Here is a 17205-nt window from a genome sequence, read left to right as displayed (position 1 = left end):
GATAACCAAATAACTAAAATAGATATCTCGTACATCCTAGTAATTCAACTATTATGTGGTTATCGTTCTACTAATATTTATATTTACGTTTTATATTAACAATATTAATAATTTTCACTTATCAGTAGACACAAATTTTTATACGTATTTTTTTCTAATATACAAATCTTCAAATACAAACTACAATACAATATATTCAAAACTTTTCATTTTATTTAAATATTAAAATTAATAAATAAACAAAGTCGTTTATTAATATGCATATATAAAATGTATAATAAAAATATTAGTCGTAAGAATTAAACTAAGTATGTATTCTTCCTTTTCTAACACTATCGACTTGCCATACTACACTACCAGCATCAGAATTGAAATAATCTTTAAATGCGTCTCGAATTTGAGTTGCTTCTCGAGTGCTATTTCTTCGTAGAGCATCTATATTTAAAAAAGCATTTTCTGGAACTTGATTTAATTCTAAGTCGGGTTCAAACTCATTGTCTGTGCACAACATATTATGTAAACAGCAAGATGCGAGAACAATTTTATCAACGAATTCTGGTTGTACTTCAATGTGACCTCGGAAACATCTCCATCTTGCAGCTAGAATTCCAAAAGCATTTTCAACGACACGTCGTGCCCGTGATAATCTATAATTAAATATTTTATTAGGTTCATTGTCTCCTAAACTATTTCTGCTGTATGGACGCAGCAAATACGGTTTTAATGGAAACGCTTCATCTCCGACAAAGACATATGGTAACGGATCTCCATTTTCTAATAAAGGATTAGGTTTTGGTATATTGAGTGTGTTGTTGTGCAACTTTTTACCAATAATTGAGTTAGAAAAAATTCCTCCGTCACTGTTCCTTCCGTACGATCCGACATCAATTGTAATGAACTTGTAGTCTGCATCTACTATCGCTAATAGAACAATAGAGTGGCTTCCCTTGTAATTGTAATACGTGGATCCGGCATTAATAGGGCACTGTATATTGATGTGCTTACCGTCTATAGCCCCTATACAGTTTGGAAAATGCCACATGGTTTTATATCTTTCTGCAACTTTTTTCCACATTTCCTCTGTGGGTTCTGGCATAACAAGTGGCCCTAAATTGTCCCATATTGCCTCACAAACTTCTTTAACTATTTCTCTAACTGTACTGAAACCCATTCTGTAATTGAAACCAATACTTCTAAAGGAGTTTCCTGACGCTAAAAATCTAAAATAAAAAAAAATTTTAATGTTAATTTCCTTTTTATAGGGAATATTGCTAAACAAAAATGGGAAAATTTAAGGAGATGTTTCTGCAATGCTCGGAACAGACGTAGAGAAGAAACAAAAAGTGGCATGGCTTCCAAAAAGAAGTCTGTGTGGAAATACGAACCACAAATGTCATTTATTATACCATATTTAGAAAGCAGAAAGTAAAAATTAAATTATTAAATTATTATTTTATATCTTATTTTATTCCTAAAGTTTTTTTATTTAATTAAAGGACGCATAGTAACTTAAACGAATCTCAGACATCTGCAAATTTGATCAGTGAGCCAGATGATTTGTCAGAGGGGTCTGAAGAAGAAAATATACAGTCCGAACAAGCACAGAAACACAGAGAAACGCAAAATGAACAAAATATTGAAGATAATCAAGATGAGGCAACATTCAGCAATGCTGCTGCAGATGAAACATATGACGAAGACATAAAACGTAAAAAAAAACAAAAACAAAAAACTAACAATCCAGCACAACAGCTGGTTGAAATTCTAAAAGAAAATTCTATTCGTAGAAAACGTCAGTATGAAGAAAAGTGTATCAGCCAAGGACATAAAATAACTAACCCATTTGAAAATCTGGATGATATGGACATGTTTTTCCTGAGTATGTCAAGAATGACAAAACAATTACCAAAATTTGAACAGGCTCAAATTAAACTTGCATTAAGTAACTCAGTATTATCTGCTGAAATAAAGTGTAATCGAGAACCAAGTTCTTCAGTTATTTATCCCAGTTATCCTACACAACAACTATATGTTTCAACTCATTCTCCGGCACCTAGTATGAGTAGCTTGCAGACAATGCAATCAGTTTCAAATCAATCTTCAGCACTTAGTACGAGTAGTTTACATGCAATGCCATCGCCTATAGACTCGCCCAACAATTATCCTTTAACTACTGAACAAAATTATCAAAGATCAGTGGAGCAACATTTTCCAGCACAAGACCAGACTCCTACCAGACCAACATTACTTCAAATGATGTCCATTCCTCATTCTCAATACGAGTGATTTAATATTAGCTTAATTAATAATCTAAAATTGTATACTAATAATTCATAATCTTAATACTTGGTGGTAATTAATAATATTAATATTCTTTATTTGCAATAATTTAAAATTAATTTAAAAATAATAAAATAATTTATATGTCGAGAAATATTTTATTTTTATTACTTACCTCAAACAAACAGCTAACCTTTCTTCGGTACTAATAGGTTTTCGAAATTGTGTGCTTTGTTTTTGTATGTCTTTTTTAATAAGGTCGTGTACATAATCAAATTCTTCTTTCGTCATTCGGAAATACATATGAAATCGTCTTGGATCGTTTCGTAGTTCTTGAACTAGACGATGGAATTCTCCCAATTTTAACCTTTTTTTATTAATATCGTGTACCCAGCACGATCGGGTGGATTTTTTATTTTCTTCGTCCAAAACTGCAAAAACAGCTGCAGTTTCTAATTCCTCTTCCCACTCTGAACTACTTGAAGTTAATATTTCCATTATAATTTTTCTTAAGGAAAAAAACTTGTGTAAGTTCACACCAACCTACACAACACAGTGACTACTGACTTGGTACTAAATTGTGACATGATAATGTGACGATAGTTTATTTCTAAGCGTGATATCACGGATATGTGCCAACGTGACAGCACGTGAGCTCACGTGACGTGACAATAGTCTGTTCCCACCTTTAGATACAATTTCGTCATTTTGTAGATAAGAAAAAATAAAATTCGTCTAGTTATTGGATAACCCAACAATTTCCAGCTTTCTGCTAATTAATTTCGAATTACAATTGAAAAATATTTAAATACTACAGCTAGTGGACAGTTGTCGAAACTATTATTAAGAAATAATAATAATAATGACAAAATGTAGACTACACAGAAAACGAGTGATAAGGTTAGAATTTAGATTCCATAGCCAAACTCTAGCATATTAATACCGTTTTATATCAAAAAAATATAATACTACAATTTGTGATTAATATAAGAAATATTGATAAAATGAGTAATATATTTGTTAAAACATTTTCTTTACAATCAGACATTTTTATTAATTCTATGGTGTGTATAATTTATTTATTTTAAATATTGATAGCAACTATCAATTGATAATCTATTTAGAGTACCTGCAGTAAAATTTCTACAGCGTAGTAGGTGGTCAAATATTATTTGTAGGATATTTCTTTCATTATAATATCTTGATTGTTTCAGATGATAACAATAAAAATAAATAACAGAACTTGAAAATACTTATAATTAAAAGAAAACATTTTATTTAAGACATAATTCCCAACCTTCTATTTTTTTAGTTGTACTACTTTTGTATAGTTATGAAAATACCAGTAAAACTCTTTGTTTTATACATTAAAATGACTTTTTTACTTTTACAAGAATGACAGAAATAATTACCAATAATTATGTCAATTATTTCTTAGTGAAATTTATTGATTAAACGCACTAGTTTAAATTCACTATTCTATTCAATATCAAAGTATTTTAATATACTCGTGTTTCATAATTAATAACTATTGATAATTGGCATTGTAATATTTTAATACTATCGTTGTTTGTAAAATATATTTTTAAATTTTTAATATGTTTGATATACATTTTAAATTAAATTTTACTAAACACAATATTGAACTATGGCTCTTTTATTTCAAATATGTTGTCATGAAAATTGAGTTGAAAATTGTTATTTTAATTTAAAATTTTCCAAAAATTATAGTGTAACTATATAGATATTTTATTACATTTAAATAATAAGTCGTGCTCCATTATTAGTTATATTTTATTAGTATTCTGTACCAAAACACAAAGATGAGAATAAGAAATTAACATAATTCGTAATTATTACAAGTATATCGTATTTTAGCTGAATGGAAACAAAACGCAGCATGCATTTTTTTAAAGAAAAAAACGGAAGAACAAAAAAATCAACAAATATTGCGTTCTATTGTACTTCATGAAAATCTTGATTTTTTTTCATTGAATCACTGTAAGTACATCTTCATATTGGTACGTCGTATTGTTTTAAGCCCACGCACCCACGCACATCAATGAAAACCATTTCTTACATATCAATGCACTAAAATAATATCCAACCGTGTAAATAATAATATTTCTAATTTTAATATCAAGATCAAATAACCATAAACAAAATATAATCTAAAAATTCTAAAATATAATATAAATGGATAATAATAACGACAACATGAAGTGGATGATTACATAAAAAAATAATAACCACAATAAAGTACCTAAGTACTCAAATATAATGCGTTTCTTTTTTTAATTTAATATTCTATTTTACGCAGATAAAGTAATTCAAAATCTTTTTCCTATTTTCACTATAGTTCTCAATGCTTTATCTACTTATGATAGATATTTTGTAATTAATTATCAGTCATCACTTCTTGTATTTTAATTATATTGTGTTCGAGTGTTACTATTTAAAAGCAGCAAGTGACTCTTTTGCTTGTTAATATTTTTTTCCCCATAATCCATATAATTCCACTATTCTAAATCGTCATTAAAAAGTAATACTATTGTCTTACAGTTTGTACATAAATATAGTATAGTTATACAATTTATCTATTAAACATACATTATTGATGTAGGTATAGTTGCTTTTAATAATAAAAATTAAAAATTGAAAAATATAAATTTTATGCGACAGAACGTTAGCTATTTTTCCACAAAATCAGAATTTTTATCTATAAATTTTCAATAGCTTGACATAAGTTCATGCGTATAATATTTTATTTTATTTGATATGAAAAATTTACACATAATAAGGCGCAGCATACTACGTCATATTTGTGCTTAACAAGTTCTTTGTGTTTGTGTCGCTTTTTATTAAACAATATGTTGACAAAATAAAATGTGAAAAAAAAATTAAGAAATATTTTATTTATATTTTTTGAATTTCATACTATCAAGTTTTATTCATTTAAAACCACATTTGCAACGACATACGCATTAAGATGTACTCTGTATAAAATTTAGCTTATAATCTATTTTATAATAATGCGAATATTGATTGAAAAATAAATATTAATAATAATAACTATACTCATTGCATTGTATATTATAAATCATTTATGTAATTTTAATAAAAATATAAATATTTATAATAATAATTTATCTATATTTTAATTTTTATATTAACAATATAACTGCCAAATATAACTATGTAATAATAAATAAAAATTATACTAAGACGCTTTGTACAATAATATTATAGTATATTATTAATGTAACGATGAATTGGGATTTTTTTAATAACACAATGCAATTATAAATTATATTATACTCGAATAGTGTATTGAAAAGTATATAATATATTTATTGTGTACAATTTTGACAATACTAACACGGCTACTAGTAACATAATATTATATTTAACACATTTTATTAATAAATATTATGCATTAAAATTGTTTAATTATAATGTATCATTTTAAATGAAATGAAGTTAATAATGGAAAAATAAAAAATTACGAAACTTGTAAACGTTTTACTGACAATTAATTTTTTCATAGAAAGATATTTTACAATAAAAATACAATATACACATTTTGGTGTTTAATAATTAAACATTATGAAATGGGTAAATGGGTTCTAAATAATTAAATTTATTTCATGTGGTAAATAATATGCCTAATATAATATTATTAGTATATAATATTTGCAAATTAAAAATAAGATTTAATTTATTGTAACATACCTACCTGAGAAATTAATTTTAATTGATAAACGTTAAACGTTGTTATTGAGTTAATACATAAACTACAACCAAACACTTCTGTACAAAACTATAAACATAAAAAGCTAAAAACCTGATGTATTAAAATAATTGCAAGTTCTCGGTCATTATCCCAAATTGATTTCAATTCATACTGAAACATTAAAAACAACTTTTCTAAAGTACAAAGTAAAAAATTTAAAATCAATTAAAATCCATTACAAAGTACGTTTTGATATGAATAATAATAAAAAAAAACATGTATCAAGGTTTCAATGCTCAGATGATTTGATTATCTACATTGTAAAATATAAGGTTACCAAAATTGTTTTTAATGCTCAGGCCTTGTTTAAATAACATCCAGAACGCGCACACGATAGTATGATAATATACTATAAATACGACTATACGACCCACAAAACATTCTACGAACGAGACAGAGTTTGTCTCTCATTTGACGGTAGGTAGTACTCATTATATATAATATTATGTAGTATGCATTTATATAAATTATATAATGACAATTCAATTACCTTCTACACCACCCTCGTCGCTAATGTGATGTATTAATATTGTTACAAAAACACTTAACAAAAAAACAAGCGCTTGCAATGTGAATGCTTTTATGTGTGTATGTGCAAAGACAATAATGATTGAACGGATATCCATATTGTGTGGTAAGTACGAATTAAAAAACGGTAATAAAGAATAAACGTTTGAAATAAACATTTTTATACTATATATTTTATTACTACGTGACTCTTATTGAATTTTAAAATATTAATTATCAGAACTTTCGTAGTGCGAACAATGTACACATGCGTATGCAGCCATTATTATCAAACATACGATTATTATTATATCAGTGTATTATTCGAGCACACTCATTACAATACTGCAGTTGCAACTGTGTATACTTACGTTATTATATTTTTACTACTAATTATTATTTCACTGATATACTAAACAATAACAACATTGACGATACACTTTTGGATTATAAATATGTACCATACCAACGTATTACAGAATTTGTATACGTGTGCAGTACGGGTGTGTCTACATGTGTGTGTGTGTGTGTGTGTGTAATACACTAAGATTATAATACATATGTATTAGATATACCTGTCTTTGTGTAAATGCATGTGTCCAAGGAATTCATAAATATACAATGTACGGATAAGTGATTTGGAAAAAGTGCACGGTTCTGTAAGGAGGGTAGAATATCGTAAATCGCGTATATTATGTATATTATATGACATATAAGCGGAATCTTGGGACATCGAATCCCATGAACCACTTGCACTTCACCCCACCGCTAATGTACATTAAAACATAGAATGCTTTGTTATAAATGGTGTGCTTTGGCAAAATTGGCTTCATTTATTTACATTATACACACTCACACACACACACGAGTGTATACATTCATTGCAATATAGGTATAACTCTGGTCGGTGTGCGTGCGATGGAATCGATGGTCGGTAGTTTGTGGTGGGTGAGTATTGGTGGCAGGATGGTTACCATGCGAGGGGGCTACCTATATAATACTACGCCACATACATAATGGAAGAGGTTTTCCTACCTCCGCCACCGCCGTTCCAAACAACAAAAGGCAGATGTCAGTCATTCCTTTCATTCATCGCCCGATGGCGACGGCCGCGTTAAAACTGGATTGACAACCGGCCGGCGCAGCAATACTATAGTAAAATGTGATCGCGGCGTAGATGCCCGCGTGTTTCGGTGCACGATTGTGAGAGCGAGAGAGAGAAATCAAATGCGCGTGGAAAAAAAGAATAATACTAATAAAATAATATATATAATATTACGTTGAAAGTAAAAGAATACTCGAGTTTTCAACGATAATTATTATAAAAATAAACATTATCGAACGAAAATCTCGGTACGCGCACACAATAAAATAATATAATATTCCGTTTACAGTGATTAAACGTAGTGTGGTAGATTCATATGTGACGTTTGAGTAGGAGAAATAATGGTGTCACGGTGGGTGTAGCCGATCGGCGGTGTGGAGGTGGTGGTCGAGTAAACACGGAACGGGAATGTTGCACATAGTCGATAGGAAATAATATTGTATTTTATTATAACGTCAGGGCATGACTGTGGGACGATGTTGGCGGCGCGGCGGCGACGGTGACGTCTGCCTTCATTAACCCGTTGCTGTATATATATATATGTACGAGGCAAATGGAAATGGACGGAAAAAAAACGCGTATTTAATAATATCGTGTGCGTACAATGCCACCACAGCGGTCGCCACTCGAGATTAGTGCTTTTCATGTTTCTCGGTACTCTACGCGTCGCAGCCTCCACGGTAAATACACATTTTTCTTTTATTCTCCTGTTGGAGACTTTTTATGTGCACACGAAGACGGTTAGGTACCGTCATCGCCGTCATCATAGTGGGACGCGCGAGCACCTCCGGTCGGTTATATTGTTATAATAACGCATTATCGTAACGTGATAATAATAATATTATAATATTGTTTTGTACCGCTCGACCCGCGAGAGTGGTACACACATTTTCGCTTTTCATTTCACCAAACGATTTGAATAAACGCTTTCCGTCGTCTGCCGTATACGGAATTCAATTTCCGCGCCTTGGTAGATAGAATTGTACAATCGGAAGGCGCGTGGAGGAAAAAAATAATATTTTGTTATAAAATCAACTAGTGCGTTACTCATTGCAGCAATCGTGTAGGGAAATAGCTATCCGCAGACATGGCTTCGAATAAAAACTAAATAATGTCACTGGCTGGGCACCTACATCATTTTTTCTTGACTGTAAAAAAAAAGAAAACTGTGCTAACCGAAAAAGTTTTTTTTTTTTGTAATTCTAACATTGCTAACATATATGCTATCTGAGTACCCGTAGTTTGATCGTGACCGAGCCAGCTTGGTGAAAAATGTAGTCTTACATTTATAACGCCAACGAATCTCGGTAAACAGGACAATGAAATGGTTTTCTCACTTTTCACGTTATCCGATTGATTTTTGTACCATTTCGGGAATGGGAATTGGAAACTACAGCCCTTCCAAAAATCTAACTTTACCCCTTGCTAATATACGTACTCCATTTGTAAGCCATTACGAATAACAGTCCGTATCAATAAACAATAATAAACAATACCAAAAGTTTACTTGTAAAATGATTTGGAATAAGTAAATTCAATAAAAAGTGATATTCTAATAATTATGAATGAAATTGGAATGTATTTTATGTTTATTATCTTTCTTATTATTATTATTCATATTTAATTCAAGTTTAATATAAATTGCACATCTGCAGAATATCGTAGTATGTAACATGTACCTACGTCCTACATTATACGATCCGTTCGCGACAGTCACGGAGTAGATTGCAGATGACAATTTTTCAGTCGAATTCGATTATAAAAACAATGTTTTATAAACACGAGCATATAGAAAGTGATATGACGATGAAACAGTCATCTGTGGTCGGTAGATAGGTACTATACTATATATACGTATATTTGGAAAATACGGCTTTTTTAACGTATTATGCTTCAATTATTAACAATATTTTTGAAAAAAATCAGTTTTATTTTAGTTGATTAGTTAAGAGTTTTATAAATTTTTAAATGATAACATTAGTTTTAAATTTCTATCCCTATAACCTGAATATATTTTCAGCATAAAATTCAGATATCAAACCTAATTATAGATAATAATTATTCATATTTATTTTTTTAGTTTGAATCAGTGAAATAAGTGCAGACAAATTTTGTGAGATATACCTGTTTCAAAGTTCATCTATAAAAAATTACTGTTCAGTGATAAAAGTATCACCTTGTAGTCTGTACAACCACAATTTCTCTGCAGTAGTAGATGTTGCAATTTTTTTAAAACTATCTGTACTATTTTCTCATAGCGCAAAAATAAATACACACCCACACACATTTACATTATATTATTATAGTTATAGTTAAATATTTAGATATATTATAGAACACGAATTATATAGTGTTCACGTCACCGATTAATAAAATATCAAGTTTTGACTATAGATTGTAATATTATATGAAATTCAAGTCGAATAATTCAAATATACCAAAATCTAATCAAAGATTTTTTATCATTTACATAATATATCATATTTTTATCATTTAGAACCAACATTTATACTAAATGATATTAAATTTTAACTGCTGAGTAAAAGAAGAGATTCGCAATAAAAGACGCGATAAATGAGTAAACTATGATAAATACAGATGAACGTCACCATTTGAAAAGCAGTGTTCAGTATAATTTCGACTTTTAGGTTTATTTATATTAACTGCATAGCGTGTATTATACTTTTTTTTTAAATTATTTACACCTTAGTATTTTATATACATACATAGTTCTTTTATATAGATTGCTATAAACAATTATTTATTTATGTATTCTTTTCGTTTTGTAGTTTATTTCATTGCTTATTAGTTATTATAATATGACAATATGATGTTGTCATTAAATTGTACATAAAAAATATAAAAGACAATAATTTACTTATAAACAAGATTTGAAAAAAAATTATATACAGTTTACACAGTTTAGTATTACAAACAATTGCATGTTGTAAATTAAACGATTTCTTTTTAAATTTATTTTAAGATTAAAATATTGATATCTTTTTCAGACGTATTAATTTCGTATTTAAAAGTATATTTATTGCTTTTATTTTAGACAATTATTAAGTATGAATATGAATTTATATAACTATTATAAAGGATTGGTTTGAAATCAATGTAAATTTATATTCATTGAAAAAGCTTATAGTATGCGAGTGGATTATGTACCTGCAGAAATCCAAGTATTTTAGCTACACCCTCTGAAAATTAAGAAATTGTATTTAAATTAAAAAAAAAAAAAGTCTTACGATAAATCATATAGGTAAAATCGAATTTTTAATTTTCACTTATCTAAATAATTAAACAATTTATAGTTAACCGATAACCGATAAAATCAATAAGTATTATTAAAATAAAATATATATTATGCATTTTATAAATTACGTATAACTTAGTTATAAGGTATAACTATTCAAACAGCTCTTGAAAATGTAAGTAAGTGATTCTAATATTATGATAATTATTATATATAATACATATTACTAACAACTTTAAGAGTCGATTACAGTATACATGTATTATGTATATATTTGTTACATAAATGAAGAGTATAGCGATACTGTGGCACATTTGAATGAAATCAATGTCCATTAGCTGGTGAAACTGAAACAACAATGGTTACTATTGTTATTAATTATTATATTGTTTGGTCGGCAAAGTTTGTCGACCAAAACATTCATGAAAACAGATGAAAAAAAAAATAAGAGAACGAATAGAATTGAAAAAAATATTACATTTCTCGGTAAACCCAGTGCCGCAACTAGCGGGGGGACCGGGGGTGCGTAGCACCCCCAAATAGGCCTCCTTTCCATTTAAGTGGGGCCCCCAAAAACAAAAAAATGTTTGTTTGATAATTATATTTAAGTGTGGGAATATATCAACCCATAGAGTAATACAATTACAAGAATAAAATAATATTATAAGTATCAATTATCATTGGGGACACCGATAACCGAGTTTACTGGAGGTCACTGGATATTGTATATTTGTACGTTATAATAATATAATAAAGTTTATTAATAGATTACTATGCAGTATGCACACTGACACTGTATTGCTCAGTTGCTCGTGCCTTATCACTAGTGGACTTTTTCCGTATGTTGTTTTATTTATAGATGCGCCTAGTTCGACTGCAAAATTGATACGTGTAAATATCATTAGCTTATGATTATTGACTAGTGTTTTTATTAATGTCTCATGACTCGAGAGAGATAGTTCCTATCAAAATCGTGACAAACCGATCACTCCTTTGTATAATATTGCACTCTTGCAGTTTGCTGTCTTCAGTCTTGAAGATTTTTGTTTTATTTTATTTGACGTTTTTTATTTCTTTTTCCGTGAAGTTTATTATTTTTATATTTTGATATGTCATCAAAAAGAACTTACGAAAGTGGCTCTAAAAAACGTAAAGCAAAAGAAAAAAGACTGAAAATCTGAATCTCATGAGAGGTTCTATGAACAAATTTCTACGAAAAACAAATATTTCTGGTAAATATTACTTGCCATGTCCATTTTTTCCTGTTATGAATAAATTACCTATTGATTTATTATTTTAGAAGATGAAGCATTGAAAGACCAGAGTTCAGAAAAAGTGATTTTAGATTTGTTGAATGAAAATGATTTTGAAAATAACATTGAACTGAATAGTGGTAAGTTATTATTTATGAAATTATTAAAAAGGAAATGTAATTTAAATAATGTAGAAAATTCCATATTGAGTAAATTTGATCATAATTAATTATTGTAGTATCTATTGTGCAATTGTACTCAATATTTAACTCTTAAAAGCTGTGTTATAATGAGTGTATTAAAAAATTAAAATTCATTAATACTAATAAAGTTTATTTATAATTTATTTTTTAAATATATTTTATCTCAAATGTAATAATTTACACATATAGGTTTGCATATTACATCTACTTAACATATCAATTTAAAGTTAACTTAATTTTGTGGATCTGAAAATTAAATTAAATTTTTATGAATAGCTAATTTAATATTTGATAATTTTTAGGTAGTGAATTATCTTCAACTTTTAAAATTATAAACTCATTGAAAGAAAATACTGTTGAGTCGCCTAATATGGAATCAAATTTTGGTAAGTTTAGAATTTATTTTCAAAGTTTTTATTTATTCAATTATTGAATAATTATTGTTTTATTTATAACATAATATTTGATTTCGTATCTTACTAATTGTTAATTAAACTTACTGTAAACTGTTTTATATTTTTAATGTCTAAAGGTACCTATAGGCATATACCTATAGGCTATAGGTAGTACCTATACCTATAGGTACTACCTATTTTGCCCACCAGTATTTATATTTATAAATTTAAAACAATTTTACTAAATTTTAGAATTGATCAAATGCAAATACTAAGCACATTATTTAATCGTACTCCCTAGTCTGATCAATTTCACTATTTACTAATTTATATCAAGAATTAATTTTATATTATTTTTTAAATAGATTTTTCTCAATTAATTTAAAATTTGTAATTAGACAATTAATATTTAATATTATATAAAAACAATAATTTAGTCTTTTTATTTAATTTTCTATTATAGGTATTTCTGATGATTTTTCTTTGGATTTGAATTGTGAATTTCCGACTGATCGTGGAAAGTTTCCTGACATAATTAAAAATTCCAATTTAAAACGACAAATAATTTCATTTGGTCCTTGCAAACCAAATATAAAATTTCCGCTTAGTACCATGTATTTCGAAGACAGTGAAGACAGCAAAAGCCGAAAATTTTCTGTCGAATATTATTTTACTACAAATTTGTCTGGCCAAAAAATACCCCGAGGCTGGCTCTGTTATTCTATTATACTTGACAAAGTATATTGTGAATCGTGTTGGTTGTTTGCGGATAGAAAACATTCTTATTTCAAATCAAATTGGATAAACGGAATTAACGACTGGCAACATTTAACACTGAAAATTAATAAACACGAATCATCTATTCAGCATATTGAAGCTGTTAAATTACGTACAATTTGGACAAAAAATTTAACAATTGATCAATCAATTGAAATTTTAATATCTAAAGAAGCTCAGAAATGGAGGGACATTTTAACTCGTTTGATAAAAATAATTTTATTTTTAACTGCAGGAAACACTGCCCTACGAGGCAATGAAAGAAAATTGTCTGAAACTTCTCCATCTGAAGGAAATTTTATTCGAACTGTTAGACTTCTTGCTGAGTTTGATCCTGTGTTAAATAGCTTACTACTCACTGAACAATCACAAGTTAAATATTTGAGTTGGAAAATTCAAAACGAATTAATTGAAATATTAGCTACTAACTTGCAACAATTGATATGTGAAGAAATCAGATCAGCTCAATGTTTCTCTATCATAATTGATTCTACGCAAGATATAACCAAGATTGACCAAGTTAGTTTTATTTTTCGATACACAATTGTTGATTATAAAGAATCTAAGTTGGAAATCAAAGAATCATTTTTAGGATTTTATCCCTTAGATAAACATGATGCTGAAGGACATGTTAATTTAATTAAATCAGTTTTAAGTACTCACAACTTGGATATTAGTAAATGCAGGGGCCAAGGTTATGATGGTGCCTCTGTAATGAGTGGTTGTTTCTCAGGAGTTCAAAAAAGAATTTCAGACATAATTCCTAATGCGTCATTTGTACATTGTGCTGCTCACAATTTGAATCTTGTGTTATCAGATATGGCAAAAAGTACACCAAAAATGTTAAACTTTTTTAACATTGTTCAAGATTTGTTTTTATTTTTTAGCAGTAGTGCTCCTAGATGGGCAACTTTGGCCTTAGGCGATGATGTTGCAAAAATTGTATTAAAAAAAGTGTGTACCACCAGATGGGAGTCAAGACATAATGCAGTTTTTGCCCTGAAATTTCGGTACAAAGATGTATTAAAATCATTAACAAGTATAATTTTAACCAGTGATAAAAAAGAAGAAAATAATAGAGCTAAAGGTCTCAAAAAAAAACTTGAATCTTTTGAATTTGTATTAATTCTTTTTATATGGGAACAGATTTTAAGACCGTTTTATTTAGTTTCCAAGAAAATGCAATCAATCGAAACAAATCTTCATATTGCATGTGAATATTTACAATCGGCTGTTACATCCATTGAAAATCTAAGAGATAATTATGAGTGTCTTGTTAATTCAGCCACAGACTTGTGTAATAGTTGGGGCATACCAGTCAATAACATTACAAAACGAAAAGTATTTTCTAAAACGTTTTTTGGTGATTTAGATGGAGATAAACGACATGATATAACACAAGAAAATCTCAAAGTTAAAGTATTTTTGCCTGTAATTGATACAGCTTTAGTACAACTTAAATATCGTTTTCTAGGTTTACAAGAGGTTGTTGATAAGTTTAACTTTTTACAACCACAAAATATGTTACAATTTAGTGAAGAAAATCTTGTTAAGGCAACATATGACTTTATTATATTTTATGAAAAAGATATAAGTTCAGATTTTACAAGACAAGTATTATCAATAAAAGAAATATTAACTGATTCACTCTCAAAAATTAAAAGTATTAAAGAACTAGCAAAATGTATTTTAGAAAATGATTTAGGATCTCTGTACAAAGATGTTTTAACTGCTTGTGTAATTTTTACATCATTACCTGTCACAGTAGCATCAGCAGAACGTTCTTTTTCCAAGCTCAAAATTATAAAAAATTATTTGAGAAACTCTATGGCACAAGATAGACTTACAAATATCAGTATACTAAATATTGAACGTAACAGAACTCAAGATTTGAATATAAATCAAGTAATTGACAATTTCGCCAACAAAAAAGCTCGAAAAAAGAACTTTTTAAAATAACAATAATTTATTAATTTGTAATTTAAAATTAATAATATATTCAAGTAAATTTTGTTTTTTGTTTATTAAAATATTTTATACTTTAATGTTTACTAATTTGTGTACCTACTTTTTCCACTGATATAAAAAAGTACATTTTATCCGATAAGTATGTAATATATATATTATGAAGTTTTAAGTAAGTTATACTTATAACTCTCTACTTATTTATTTATTTATTGTTATTTAAACAGGCTAGAGCTCAATGTTTTATAATATGTGTAATAATAATTGCGGTTACAAATAATTATAAAGAGTTACATATATAAATCAAAAGGAGAAACAATAAAGAAATAATAATTTTACAATAATTTGAGAAATAGAAACAAAAATGTGTTTATTGATAATATTTAGTAATATATGTAGTCACAAAAAGATTCAATAGTGTGAAAGTTTTAAATAATTAATCTGGATATCATTAGCTAATTTAGTGGATCTATTTAAAGGTGCATTTTTTTATACATATTGTTAGTCCTGTGCAAGTGATTGTGAAAGGTATAAGTAATTCCTGGTTTGTCATTGAGGGACATAAAAATGTATAGAACTAAGCGGTTTTAACACAATTTATGTAGTCATTTACCAATCTATAAATAACTAATAAGAATTAATAATAATAATAATTTTAAATATGTTTTTTCTGTCAGCAAGGTTGTTCATATTTAGTACTTAATATTTAGCTTATATTGCGAATGTGTGTAAAAAGACACATCTTGTAAGAAGTTTTATAATATTTTATTTACTTGTTAAAATATTTAATATTTTTATGATAACAATTTATGACATTCATTAGTCATTAGTCATTACAGTATAAATGCTTAAAAATTAAGTTGAGATTACAAAAGTAAGTAATTTATTAATCCATACTCTACAATAATGAAGATTTAATGTTTAAAAAATAAGAATATTTAGAAAATTATAAATATAAATTATTACGGTAATAAAATTGAGTTATTACAAAATCCCTTTAAGAGGGGGTTCATAATAAATTTGCACTAGCCACAAGCTCTAGTTGCGGCTATGACGCCGATTATCTTATATCAACCTTAATAATCTTTATGCTATCTAACTAATAATTTATGTTTATAGTCATAAACGTGTTTGATATCTTATTTAAGCTTAATATATTACATAGGTAAAATCGCATCATTGTATTGAAAATAAAACAACACATTAGATAACAATATAATATACCACGTAATATTACACATAGTTATTATTGTATATTGTTCTATTTATAATCATAACATAATATTTATTATTTATAATATAAACTTATAAAACAAATGTATACAATAAATAAATAGGTAATGTCATTTATACCAAATTCATTGTATAAATTATATTATACAGCATACAATTATTTAAAATTTATAAAATAGGTACCTTGTAATTTTGATTAATTTAGGTATAGAATACATATATTTTTAATTTAAATAATAGGTATTAATCCAGCGTCTGGAAGTTCATGCATCACTATGTTTTTACGGAGTGCATCAAACAAGTTGCTGATGGAGATAAAATTTGAATCACAATTCCATTCGAGTTCGAAAAGAAATTTTAATGTACATATTTTCGTACATTTTGAGGCGATGGCAACAGGGGGCGAATAGCAATACGTAACCGAACGAAGCATACCAG

General features: G+C 27.8%; 2 protein-coding genes across 2 annotated transcripts; one reads left to right on the top strand and one right to left on the bottom strand.

Annotated features, from left to right (window-relative positions):
• Positions 1-289: 289 nt before the first annotated feature.
• LOC112603478 (protein ALP1-like) lies at positions 290-2759 on the bottom strand. Its single transcript, XM_025352049.1, has 2 exons — positions 2456-2759; positions 290-1220 (listed from the first exon to the last, which is right to left on the bottom strand). Exons 1-2 carry the CDS (start codon positions 2581-2583, stop codon positions 305-307), a joined length of 1044 nt encoding a protein of 347 aa, XP_025207834.1. The 5' UTR covers positions 2584-2759; the 3' UTR covers positions 290-304.
• A 9368-nt stretch (positions 2760-12127) lies between these two features.
• On the top strand, positions 12128-15528 carry LOC112603472 (52 kDa repressor of the inhibitor of the protein kinase-like). Its single transcript, XM_025352041.1, has 7 exons — positions 12128-12173; positions 12242-12334; positions 12700-12783; positions 13256-13681; positions 13805-14378; positions 14457-14608; positions 14738-15528. The coding sequence occupies exons 1-7, from the start codon at positions 12128-12130 to the stop codon at positions 15526-15528; spliced, it is 2166 nt and encodes a 721-aa protein (XP_025207826.1).
• Positions 15529-17205: the final 1677 nt, after the last annotated feature.

Source organism: Melanaphis sacchari, unplaced genomic scaffold (assembly GCF_002803265.2).
Source record: "Melanaphis sacchari strain LSU unplaced genomic scaffold, SCAv2.0 Contig109_pilon_pilon, whole genome shotgun sequence".
Taxonomy (NCBI): Eukaryota; Metazoa; Arthropoda; class Insecta; order Hemiptera; family Aphididae; genus Melanaphis; species Melanaphis sacchari.
The sequence above is the reverse complement of the archived record's forward strand: the minus strand, read 5'-3'. Positions and strand labels throughout refer to the sequence as shown.